Consider the following 13,937-nt stretch of genomic DNA (forward strand, 5'->3'; position numbering starts at 1 on the left):
TCAACCAAATGAAAAGGAAGGAATTCAGTTGTCAGTTAACATGCTATTATGTTCGCTAAAATTCAAATATTTGCTTGGTACTCAAGACTGAATACAGTCAAAACTGTTGTGTGTGAGAACTGATGAAAGGTATCGGCCCCCCAAATCCCTTTTTAACAAATTTGCCTTCTTTTTCATAAATTACTGAAGTTGTGGAACAAAGGATCACAGGCAAAGAACTTTAGTAGGCTAATTCAATATCTTCTATGATGCCAGCAAGAGCATCTCCATTTTGTGAATTCAGTCACATGGCATTTTATTTCAATAAAAGTCAGAGTCAGTGAGAGGCGGCACCTGCTGTCACATAAGAACACAAGGCATTTATGTCCCTACTGCTGCTGTGGTTGCAGCCCTCACACATTTTATTTAACTTAGTGAGGTCTCCATATTCAGGTGGTGACACCCCAACTTTATTCATTCTGCTGGTCCGAAGTGAAAGGCATGAGGAATTCACTTATCCACTCCTTTAAGAGAAAATGTGCTCTCTCAGAGCATGAAACAGGTGGGTTATGTGACCCCCTGTTTTTTTTTTAAAGAAATTACTTATTGAATTATTTTCATATATTTGGAAATGCATTTTAGTTGCAGGGAGGAGTTTGGGCTAAAACAGCATCATAACCCCCCCCCCAAAATTTGCAGGGAAGATGTGCAGAATAAACAGCCTCAGCCAGTAGCGAATTCATTTTATGGTCCTACTAATTTTCGGTGATTTAGGGTCTATTTGATAACTTAAGACCACTGAGATTTGGTAGGAGAAAAGTTCTGTCAGACATTCATAATTGCTGTATTATTTATGAAAAGCCATGTAAGAGACTCTTTTCATTTTCAGAATGTCAGATGTGAAGACCTAATAACTTTGCAAACTAAAATTACATATGTGAACCCAAGGATAAGAAATAATTTATAATCCCCAAATGTAAACATAGGTGAACAGATTTAATAGGCAATGCTCCCTGTTACTTTTTTCTCTTCATCTTTCCTATTCCTTGTAGCCGACACTTTTACTAATGAGCTAAATGGGTAAAGGTAGAGAAATGGGAGTTAGCCATTCTATCAGTCCTTAGCTTCCCTGGTGGAGGAAAAAAAAATGCAGAATCAATGACTAATCTAGGTCCAGGGTCACTCACTCTCAGTTAGCACATGTAATTTGAAATTTGGCAGTATTCCAAGCAACTTACTGTTTGCTAGCCACGGTCACGTCTGTGGAACTTCATTATGCAGGCGACACAGTGTCATTTGTGACACCAACAGGGTATCTCAGACTCTCTGGTATATTTCATGCACCAGCCTTAGCAATAACCATGGTGCTTTTAGCTTACATAAGATACCATTGTTTCAAATAACTTCTATTCAGGAGTGTTTCATGATTCACCTGGGGATCTACTCAGTTATATAAAATCAGAGGTGGAAAGAGCATTCATTCAATTTATGTGAAAACTTTAAAAATTTTCATGTGCCTTTTTGGACTGTAAGATTAAATTATCCAAGTGGAAAAACTATGAGGACAAACAATTGAACTTATTCTAAAAATTGTGTGTGTGTGGAGGGGGGAGGGAACAGATTCCTTTTAAAGGAATCTTGAAAAGGAGCTGGTATCCTAGTTATTTAAAGAAAATTGGTGCGTTTTTCTTTAATGACTCTAGTTGAGGAGAAGAGAGCAGGAAACAGAGCTCTGGGCATGATGGGCCAGTTTTCTTTTAGCAGATAATCTGTGATAATGAGGGATTTAAATTAAACAGAGAATTTGCTCTGACACCCTGACATCAGTGATTTTTGCTACCGTTAAAATCAATTAGGAGCTGATATCTATACTGATAATCTAATAATTTATAAAATGTCTCTCTTGCCCTCCCTTCTTTTACCTTTCCTGCTTCCTCATGGACTTCAGAGTCACATATTTAAAGCATACATTCAGTCATCTTTCTGATTTGTGTTGTAGAAATGGGAAGCATACATCTGATCTTTGGATGCTCACATCTCAGCGGAATTCTGGCAAAACAAGAAGCTTGCTCACTTGTTTTCCCACTAGTTCCCACAGTGATTCATAAACTGGGTATCTCCTGACCCTTCCACAGTTGTGGACTCCATCACATGGGGGCCAACGAAGTGCAGGAATAAATCTAAGGATGATATTATGACATATAAAAAGCAGAAGTAAACTTACTGGTTTTGCCATGGTGAAGACACAGTTGTACACTTTATAATTTATAGGTGCAGTCATAGGAGGCATCCCATTCATTAGCTTACAAAGGTCAGGAACCCCACAAGAGAGTCACTGAAAATGAGGACCCTAATTCTCATCCCATGTGAGCTGGTATGGGTCGAAGTCACTGCTCCACAGAATAAATAAGTAATTTTTTGAAAATTTAAATTGATTTCAGATTAAATAGGGTACCATTCCTCTTTCAGAAGGGGGAAAATTGTTTAAGCATGCTTCTTCATGAGATTAAAGGACAGTGATAGAAATGTATTGGAAGGATATTTCTAGGCCCATAATTTGATTACTTTTTTGGGAGAGGTAACAGTTTTATTGAGAAATAATCCACATACTCTGCAATTCATTCATTTAAATTATAGAATTCAAGGCTTTTAGTTCATTCACAAAATTTTGCAATCATTATTACAATCAATTTTAGAACATTGCATCATCCCCTAACGAAATCCTATACCGTAAGCTATTGTATTTCTATTTACTTTGCAAAATAATCTTATTCTCCTCATTTGCTCTTAATTTGCCTCCCAGTTTTTGTTTGGGAGCCTTTTTATGGCCTTCGCTTGGGCTCTAGATCTGTTGGTTTAGGATGGGGGGAGGTTGAAGGGTGAGTGGAGGGTACTGTGTTAAGTGCCCTCACAAGATTACCTGGTAGATCACACGGAAAATGGTTTTCAACAGGACCCTGAGAGTCTAAATCAGGATCTCACGGCATTATTCCCCACAGGGCACCATGAAATGTATCTATGTTCAGACATACTGATGAAAATAAGCTAACCACTGGATTAATGCAACATCTGTTTATGGCTCCTTTTTTCCTCTTTTCATCCCCCTTTCCTCTTTCTCCTCCTGTGTTTCTATGTTGTCTTATTTTGGTATATTCCTTCTTCTAGATAACCACAAGCCTTAATACAACAACAGCCTCCGTCCTCCAATTTTCCATTGGTAAGTGTTTTTAGCAATTACAGGAATTTAACTTGGAAGTGTTTGTTTTAATCATAGTGTGTCATCCGGATTATAGTGCCAAGTGCTTTTAGATTTAGAGAAGAATCCATCTTAACATTGCTGTAAATAATTTAAAACATTTCTTAAATGAAATTAAAAATCATAAATGCTGCGTTCTGTTCTCACTTCTCTCCAGCAGGGAGCGGTATTTAAGAATGGTACAGAGAACCCACAACATTTTAAAGTGATTTACACACGAATTTCGAACGATTGGGATTGTACCGTTAGAGCAGAATTACCTGACTGGTTGTGTTTTGCTCAGATTAAGAAGACTGAAAATCTGTTAAATTTCCTGCAGCTTGACTGGCTGGTAGTGAAAGAGATCATTATTATTGCCTGAGAGAAACCAGTTAGGGCTTCGTGTTTGGCATAAATAACCCATGTTTGATTGAGGCATGGATAATTTTAAAAATGACTGTATCTGGCAATATTTCTTTTAAGTGCTTTTTATATTAGAGCTCAAAATTCCTACGCAAAGCATTCAGTAAAATAAAATGCCTCTGGATCTAGTGTGTACGGCTTTCTTGTCTATTTTACCTTCCGTTCTCATCTCCAAAGGCATATATTGATAAATAACACGGACAGTTTCCAGTAGGAATGTTCTAGGTAAAGAAAGAAACAGCCTTCTGGATGGGGCCTCCTCTCACTGATCTGGGTCCTGTAGCAGGGAAACCGCCTCCCCTGCCTCTGCCTGTGACATGAAGATGCCGGCAGCTGTGCCTCGGGAACAGGGCACCGACAGCTTCCTTCAGGCCCCGGGGCCCGTCCCCCACCCCACCGTCTTCACCCGCTTTTCTGTGGAGAACCACCATTAGCAAAAGGACTGTTTCCCGCAGTAGCCCCCCAGTCCTAATCACAGAGCGGCGTTCTCTCTGCCCCCCCCCCCCCCCCGGGAGCTCTCTGTGGCCGACTGTGCCCGAGCGCAGTTTTCAAGCCGTGCTGGTGTCACCTTCTCCTCCGTGTGCCTCATGGAAGCTTCTCTAGGCCTTTACTGTGAAACTGCCTGTTACAGTTTGGGTTGTTTTCTTCTCACATCAAAAGCGGGACTACAACAATTTACAGACTGTTCAGAAGTCCATATGTGGTCATAAGGAAAGTGTTAGCTAAAACAAAATAATGAGTCTTTTTTTTTAAGATTTTATTTATTTATTTGAGAGAGAGAGAGAGAGCAGGAGCGGTGGGGGTGGGAGAGGGAGAAGCACGTCCCCCACCAAGCAGAGAGCCCGATGCGGGACTCGATCCCAGGACCCCGGGGATCATGACCTGAGCCAAAAGACAGATGCTTAACCAACTGAGCCACCCAGGCGCCCCATAATGAGACTTTCTTATGAGAGTTTTCTTGGATCTGTTAGCAAGTGTATCTTAAATGTTCTATAAAGAGCATGCAAGACTTTTATAATCAGAAACAAGTGAGGTGCATTTTTTGAAAGTTATGGTGCTACAAAAACAATTCTTTTAATTTTTTTATTCTTTAATTTTTTATTGTTATGTTAATCACCATACATTACATCATTAGTTTTTGATGTAGTGTTCCATGATTCATTGTTTGCGTATAACACCCAGTGCTCCACGCAGAACGTGCCCTCTTTAATACCCATCACCAGGCTGACCCAGCCCCCCACCCACAAAAACAATTCTTTTAAAAACTCTAACATGACAGGCAAGTAACTAGAACCAATGTGTTTAAACTTATTATGCTATTAATATTAAAAAAATATGCTGAAAAGGTTTTCCTATTTATCTGTATTCCAAGTATTAATTCTAAACTTTTTTGTTAGGGCAATGAACATTAATTTCAGATATTATTTCTAACCAATTAAAGAATATAAGAGAATCCTCTTTAAAATATATGCTTCACAATTATACTAGTATTTGAACTTTCTTAAAGGTAGGTAAGAATTTTATTCCAGCACCAATGAAATTATCCTACCTCGAAGGGGACAAAAACCTCTATTTTTATAAATAGTAAGGAGTATACCATGAAGCTGGCAGAGATTAATTTCCTCCCCTTTTAATATCACCCTACCACGAGCAACAGAGCTGATGATACAGGGCTGGGAAGGGGACAATCAGAAGATTCAGGGTCTGGTGCCTGAGATCCCAAAACCAGAACACGCACCATGACCAAGGGCTTGGGACTAGACCCGAACATATGACTTAGTAAGAGCCCTTGACTCTACTGCACACCAAGGACCGCCGCCTACCAGGCCAGAGAGCTGCTTGTATTATTTAAAGCATGGATTTGAATCCTACGTTAGAAGACTAGAAGAAAAACAGAATCAGGAAGTTGGAAGAGATAAGTAGATGGATAGGTGACAGATAAAAATATATCAAGTTTATAACTAAAAAAATACTTAGAAATCTTTTCTGAGTGGCAGTTTTAGAATCAAAAAATTTTAACATGTCATTGTTTGGAAATGAAACAAAATATTTATTTTATTTTTATTTTTATTTTTATTTTTTTAATTTGAATTGGTTTCAGAGGTACAGGCCTGTGATTCGTCAGTCTTATATAATACCCAGTGCTCATTACAACACATACCCTCCCCAGTGTCCATCACCCAGTTACCCCATCCCCCCACCCCTCCTCCCCTCCAGCAGCCCTCAGTTTGTTTCCTGAGATTAAAAATCTCTAATGGTTTGTCTCCCTCTTTGGTTTCATCAGAAACAAAATATTTAGGGAAGAATTATAACTTATTGCTTAGGCCTTCACCGGGGAATTTGCTTACTGGATTTTGAGAATAAAAATCTTGGGAACTAAGAAGGATTAGGGTGGCCAAGAAACAATGTAGTAGCAAACCGTTAGCTATATGGTGTATGGGGGTAAATGGTCAATACGGAAGTGTGGGCACAACTTCTCAGAAATGGTTTTGTGTAACTCATTATGAGTGCTTCAGGTAGCATCATTCTGTTTATATGGGCGGTGTGGGGACTAGATGAGGGCACACACACACGGGTTCCAGAGATGTCATCATCGCATGAATTCATCCTGAGCTTTACAAGTCCCATGATAACCAAATACCAAAAAAGCGAACGTAGAGTCAAGTAGCAGCCATTGCGTTTATACTCAGTTCAAAAATTATATTGCATGTGTTATAAAAAAGCACTGTATGTAGACAATCCAACATTTATATTTCTTTGTGGATTGTGGAATTATCCAACTCTATCCTAATGGTTCAATATGGTCAGTCAGATTTAGTGTCCCTCCTTGGAATTCCTTGAGGATGTCAAATGTTCACTGTGTAGTGTGATGATTCAGATGTAATAGGGACAATTTTTTAGGGAATTCTGTCATTATTCATGGCTTTCATGGTGAATTATGTTCACAATTATGGACATATAGCCACAATTGAGTAAGTTATTGCCTTGATATTTTTATAATGCTCTTGTAAACATTTTCAGTTCCATCACAAGCTTTATCCAAGTACCCCAGAGCTATGTGTACAGAAATGTCTTAAATTACTAAGCATATCAAATAAACTCTATCATGCCACTGTTTCACAGCAATGCTCTTCCAGCCCTTTCTAAATATATATACATATATGCACACAGACGTATGCACACACACACACACACACACACACACACACACACATAAATATATGCATAAACATACAGGCTATCTTAACCAAAAGAATTTTTAAAGTTGAAGCATCCTGAAAACACAGCTCCGTAACCTGAAATTTATCAAGTTATCAATAGCTAAACCATCTTGAAAAATGTCCAAAATGTTAGTAGACGAACTTTTCATTTTTCCATTCCAATGAAAGATCTCATATCCATTTCTGTTGCTGAAGCATTGATCTGACACAATCCTCACTTGATTCATTAGAGTCACCTAGTGGAATTTATGGTTGTAGCCTTAGAGACATTTCCCTGTTTCCTTTAGATTTCCTCTGGGATAGGAAGAAAGATTTGAGATGATGTCCTTGCAAACCATTATCTTACAGATGCCTCCAAACTGGTTTTTCGGGCAGGATCCTGGGTCCAAGGGAAGTGCTGATAATGCTTTGTATCGTTCATTCATTTCACAAGATTTCACTGAGTATTTGCTGTGTGCCCAGCCCTTTCCTGAGCTAACTAACTATAGAAAGACCAAAAAAAAAAAAAAAAAAGGGAAAACAGAGGGGTATTTACCGTGCTTGTGGATGCATCCCGAGCAGGAAACCTCTAGGGAACTACCAGAATGCTATAAACAGAGATGGACATGTGTACAGGTCCCCATGGTGGCAGGTCCTGCAGAGTAGAGCAGGTCAGGAAGGCTTCTTAGGAGAATTCCTGAAAGCCAACAACATGAGTCGCTGGAAGGGACAAAGGTTTTCCAGGTGAGGAGACAGAGTGACACAAGCAAGATACAGGATGGGAACGTGAGTGTCCTCCCGGAGCAGAAGGACTGTCCAGGGGGTGGCTGTGGTCAATGTCAGAGAAAATCGTGTCCATTTGAAGAGTTAATCTGTATTGGCGAGGGTTTTAAACTTACTGAATAGTCAATAGAAGTCAGAAATGGCCTCTTTCTCTCTTGAGCAATAAAAAAATATCATGAAATTAATTCTTAAGAAAGATCATTTGGACAGTTGTGTTCAGAGTGGACTTGTCTCTTCCTTGATATAAATCTGCATTGACTCACTCAGTAAGATCTTGCCAAGTACTATGCTTGTTCAGTTTAGCCTAGCTCTTTCTTCAGATTAATAGAATTTGGAGGCTAAATGGGGATTAAAGATAAAGCATTTAAAAACATACGCCATAAAGAACAGAGTTTAGCTTGAGAGATAAATCTGTCTTATCCATCATGATATTCTCAGCCCCTAGCCCAGGGACTCAAAATAAGTAGATGATCGTAAATATTTCTTGCCTGAGTGACAAGTAACTATTACAGAGACGTCTGTAACAGTAGGTAACCAAGTGCTAAATTGGTTGGATGCAGACATTTCATGCCAAGAGAGGATTTGGGCATGGTGATCCGAATACCTCAGTCAATGGAAAAGTTGACCCAGAAGGAAACATAAAATCACCAATAAACTATGCTTTTAGTGAAGCTAGTGGATAGTAATATATATCCATGTATTTATCAGTTATTAATGAACTAGCTAGAATCTATTGTTCATACTTTGTAGAATTAGTACCTTTTTTCTTTGGCTTTACTTATGAATATCTTAAAGATCTGGGGTTTTCCGTGGGCATTTTTTTTACTGTCTTTTTTTTGTTTGTTTTTAACCATCTCAAGACAGGGGACAGCCATTAAATCATAAATGTTCTACTTTTACAGATTAAAATATGAAAATGTCCTTAGGCCTGATTTGCTCTCTTATGTACTACTTGTGCTACAGAGTCTCTGAGATAAATGAGAGCTTCTCAATTTGTAGGAGTGTATTTTGAAAAATAGAAACTAGAAAATAAGGAAAGTGAGAGGTACTATTAATGGTAAATTGGAAGATTGCTTTGTAAAAGAAAAGAGATCTGGCACTATTTTTTCTTAAATAAGTATAATGAATAAAATGCTACTTGTATGAGGTATTATATTGCATTTAGCCTTAAGAGAAGCAGCTTTTCCCTCAAGCCTAATTCATAAACATCTTAATTACTCAGAACCTGATCCAATAGAGAAAGTCTCTCTACTCTTAGATCAGCTAATTCAGAGGAAGGAGAAATTGAGCCCTCCATGTCTTGGTAGGAATTATTGTTCATTTCCTCTGTGAGCTTCCTGAGGTACGTTTCTAAATTAGACTCTCGTCTTTTTCAGGAGTCACTCTCGTTGGTAAGTGAGTAAAACCTTGGGGAATTTGTTGTGAAATAGTGAAAACCTCTTCTAAAAACATAATCTCTAAGTATGAGACGAACAAAATCTCTGATGACTTGAGCTCAAAACAAATATTAATAAAATACAGAAATTTAGAAAAATTTAATAGTGAAATTAGTTTAATACATAGGAATTTAAGGTTAAATAACATGTTTATTTGAGGGTAAGATTTCTGGATATAAAAGATATTAAGATAAGATTGTTTATGACTTGAGTTTTAGATCTTCAAAGGTCTATATTAACACAAAAACTGAAGTCTTCATGTATACAACACTTCTGTGTTATCTAAATTCGATAAATAAAGGTTTGGAACTGATTATGATTCAGGTTATCCTGCTTCTTCATCCTGGACTTGACCTATTCCTTTCTGGGGAATGTATATTTTAAAAGACCAGTTTAAATAAGCTTTATTATATGTATATATTTCAAATCCACCTCACCCCAAATTTTTATGTCCTGTTTTAAGCTATAAAAGGGAATATTCTCAAATATTGTAAAATTCTACTAAGCATAAGGTTCTGGCAAAGATTGTTGAGATTAATTACAAGTGTTCTTGAATAATTAAAACTGATAACTAAATAATTATCATTATGTGAATTAAAATACAATTTAAAAGATACTATGTCCTTTTCCTTTTGAAATATTTAATTCTTTGTCACTCCGCTTGATGAGGCTTAAAAAATAAATATGATCAATTCATTCATAAATATGTTCTACGGAACTTTATTGAGGGCTGTTCTAGTAGAAGGGATATAAGCAATAAACTATGGGATGAGAAGAAACTGATCATTGGTATAGACTAAATGGTCTCTCCTATGAAAACTCAGCTCATTGCCCGAGCCTGAGATCTCTAATTCCTACTTCTCCATATTATCACACCTACTTCACTCTGCTTTGATTTATACACATTTCTGCATATCCACTTGCACCCTTTAAAGCTTAAATGTTTAAAGCCCTGGAGGGCTAAGTGGTCTAACAAGTATCCCTCTTGGTTTATAGGGCAGAATTCTGCTTGCAACTAGAACTAAGTAACTGCAGACTGTATTGGATCTCATTCCTAGGTTAGGAAAGAGACTTAGTGATGTTGCACACTGGTTGCTCAAAACTATACCCACTCTTGACTACTGATGCAAGTCCATGGGCAATATGAGAACCTGATCCAAGCCAGCAACTTTCATGTTCTTATTAATCAATGACTCTTGATCAAGACCCCTTCTTTCAGAGAAATCTTTAGGACTTATGCTATACATAATGTGATGTGTCTGCATCCACTGTGGAGAAAGCCAAACCCAAGACACTGCTCAGCCTGCAAGGACTTTATTTATCAAATAGGTGGGGGGAAAGAGTCCACATGTGAGAAGAAGCCAAGGAAGGGGTACAGACTACAGAGGAGAGTGAGAGCACATTGTGTTGGAAAATCCAGACAGAGGGAGGTCCAGAGGCAGGACTTTATCATTTGGGAGGGAGACTGATAAGAGCAGGTGTAGTACTGCTCCAGAGGCAAAGCACCACCATGAAGGTTAGAGAGATGGAAGCCGGCAGGGGGACAAGGCAGAGGCCATTCTTAAGACCTGAAGATCAAGGTCAAAGCCAGAACTGCAGCAAGGGTGGTAATGCTGAGTTTCCAGATTGCTGGGGTGGGGAGGGGCAGTACTTAACACCTGCTGCCTAAGGTGGGGATCAGTCCTCCCAGAAAATGAGCCAGACCTGACCACTAGGGCTAGGTTGTATGGGCTTGGCCCTGGGAAAAGGAGGGCTGCTTGGCAGGGAATCTGGCAAAGCCTGACACATTTTGCATTTCTCTTCCTATGTTTCTCCCAGCATAGGATCTAATGAAAGCTCTACACTGTGGGCTCGGAGGAAACATGCAAGGGGGGGGTTGGACATCGAAAGGTAGCTGGAAATAGCATGGTATTCCACAAATTGGGAGAGAATTGGTTCCTTTGTTCCTTATGATAGGAGTGGCAGTAAAGAGGAAAAAATATAAATATTTTGGAAGTGAGGGAATGGGGATAAGGACTGAAAGGGAGAAAGGTACAAAAGGGGAGGGGGACAGCTGTTCATTTTATATCCTGTGGTCATTGTCCATCTGCCATAAACTGGAAGAAGTCACCTAATGAGGTTTGGGGATTTCAGCCAAGGAAGTGACTAAGGGGCAAAATATTAAGTACAATAAATCACATACTGTCACATTTATTCAGAAAAAAAGCTTTGTAGATCCAGCAGCCTGTTTACTAATAAAGTCAGTCAAAACAGAAATTATTGCCAGTAGCCTCATTCTAATAAACAAATATAAAACAGAAGGTGAGGACAAGTTGCTTTTAAAACCTGGCTCTTTTTCTACATCATAAGAGAGGTTTTAGAGTTTAAGGAAACCTGTTTTTAGTGTAAGTACAGAATATTTTTGAGGAGTTTTACTGTTCTACTTTATTTGACCTCTCTTAGTCCTTAATATCAGTCTTTAGTAGATGCTTAAAGTGGAAATTTCCCTTCCATATAATGGTCCTTCTTATAGTACTATCCTTGAAATAAGCTTCTTCAGCTAAAAATATGCTAAATTCCCCCCCAAGGGTATTTTTTTTGTGGGCAAAACAGAGGTATAGACATAAACTCCAGATTTCCATATTCAAACAATTGATTACTTTGATCTTTTGAGACAAAGATTTTGGACATGTTGATTTCTCTAAACTGACCATTTTCATTAATAAAATAATGATTTATCTCAACTTTGGTCATCGTATTTTACCAAATTGAATTCATTTGCTCTTGACATATCCAAGAGTTATTCGAGGACTTCCTCTCGTGTGGAATGGACCTGTTCTTAATTAAAGTAATATCTGTGGGCTCCTTTCAGTCACAATTCCCATCCCTGTCATTTGGGACCCAGAAACCCCAGGATGCTTCCCGGGGCTGCCACAAAGCATTATCCGATACAGTAACCATTTTTTCCTTCCCTGCCTCTTACCCACAAATCAGACTGCTGCCCCTTTGGCTACAGCCCCTGAATTTCGCAAGGCAGGAGCTGCTGTCTCTGTACAGACACAGGCCAGGCGAATCAAGCCTGCACTCTCTGAGAGCCTGAAGGATGTGTAGACACGGACATGGGACGACAGCAGCTAACAGGCTGCCTCCAAGGAATGGGGGAAACTATGGGCTCTGCCAAGAACAGCACTCCCTGTGAGCCATTCCACATGCATTTACTCCACCCGTGGTCTCAGAATTCGCGGAATAGTCCACGTGGGGCCCAAGTCTCACCTTTGAAGGTAGATTTTTCCCCCTCTTCCTTGAATTCTGCATTCCAAAGTGCTCTGTAGATAGCTGATGCACAGGAAGCTAAGAAGTAGCAAAAACAATTTGTTTCAAAGAGTATAAGGCAAGAAGCTGGCTCACTACTAAAGGATAAGCATGATTACATTTTTTTACAAAATTTACAAGCTAATGGAACAAATGTACATAGATACGCCACAGAAGAAAACGTTATGCATAATACATAAATGCTAATAAAGTTGAGGTTTTTGTGCTAGGGAAGGACTAAAACAAACATGAAAGCTAAGAAACATTATACCAGTTATCCTGGAAATGAGAGCATTTTATGTTTAAAATTGTGAGTCATCATTTACCTGTTCATCAGGTAGTACTTTTATACTTATTATCAAGATGTTGCTCTATTTATAGTAGATTATTTTGCTGCCATGGGCTAGTACCCTTAGGATTTCTCTGGCAGGCTCAGTAACAAAGGAAGTAAAAACCTAAGTGTAATGTAATCATTGTTCTACATTATTGTTGTTCCTGGAAATTAATATGCACAACTGCCTCCAGCAAAATCCTTGAACAGAAGTTGTAAAACCATAGAAATATTGATCACCTGCATAATAATGATCTGTGGTTCTGATGGCAGAATTATTTTGAAGCAGATGAATTGCAAAGTAGTAAATAAGCCTTTACTGTGTTTCTTGATGCTTTTGGGTACAGCGAGATTATTTTCTCCTCAGTGAGTAGTCCCGTCCTCAAAAATTACTCTTAGCAGGAAGAGGGTGGATAAGTGCCGGAACTGCCTATTTTACCAGTATCTTCACGTGCTTCCTCTCATTTTTCACGATATGGAATGAGGCAAGTCCCTTCTTGAATGCCTTCGCCTGTAGTAACGTGTCATATCCCCTGGGAGTGACAGTGTCTAGCTTTTTAAAAGCTCCTCTAAAAGTTCCCCATTCATCTCCTCTCTTTCCATCACCCCAGCCTCGAGTTAATGGGCCTGTCTTCCATTTATCTCCCTTGAAAAGATGAGAAGATGTGTTGCTCCTGTTGAGATTTGCACCGGTCATAGCAGGGAGTTCTAAGTAGCCAGATTGCATCCATTTCCTAACTTTATGATCTTTCTCTATCAAATGCCATGGTTTACATGCAGCTCCCGGAGCCCTGCTTGTCTCTGAGGTCTGCGTTTTGAGTAATAGCAGCGGCAGCACTTGGGCTGCAGGGACCCTCAGCAGGACTCCATCCCAGTACTCCTCAAGCGTTCAGTATTTATGGGCCCCCGCTCTGCTCTCTAGAGGCATGATTTCTGGTGATGCTTTTCCCCTTCCATAAATTCTGTGAGATCAGTTCTTGCCTCCTTCCGTGGCTCTGTGCGACATTTTAAAAGGCAGCTTGTTTTTCAGGCAGAGCTTTGAGAAAAGAGGCAGCCTCCCAAGAGGACAGTGACTCTTTCTATTGTTTCTGTTCTGATTTACTTTGAAAAGTCCGGGGCTTTCTGAAGAAGGGCATAACCGACTAAAAATAAAACGACCCAGGCATTGTTCCTGTCTACACCAACATGTTAGAATTGAGCATTACATTTATATATGTTCTATTGATGAGTATGTGTTTACATTCCGATAAACTTATGTC

General features: G+C 39.1%; 1 protein-coding gene across 2 annotated transcripts in view; it reads left to right on the plus strand.

The window, feature by feature from the left end:
* Window positions 1-13,937, plus strand: part of RELN (reelin) — a 499,645-nt gene that overhangs the window by 259,709 nt on the left and 225,999 nt on the right. For both annotated transcript variants that reach the window (XM_073898696.1, XM_025873239.2), the window contains exon 8: window positions 3,145-3,196. In XM_073898696.1, coding sequence (XP_073754797.1) covers window positions 3,145-3,196 — 52 coding nt within the window. The remainder of the gene's footprint in view (window positions 1-3,144; window positions 3,197-13,937) is intronic.

The sequence above is a fragment of the Callorhinus ursinus genome, unplaced genomic scaffold, assembly GCF_003265705.2.
Source record: "Callorhinus ursinus isolate GAN/ISIS: 27379988/994484 unplaced genomic scaffold, GSC_fseal_2.0 scaffold12, whole genome shotgun sequence".
NCBI lineage: Eukaryota > Metazoa > Chordata > Mammalia > Carnivora > Otariidae > Callorhinus > Callorhinus ursinus.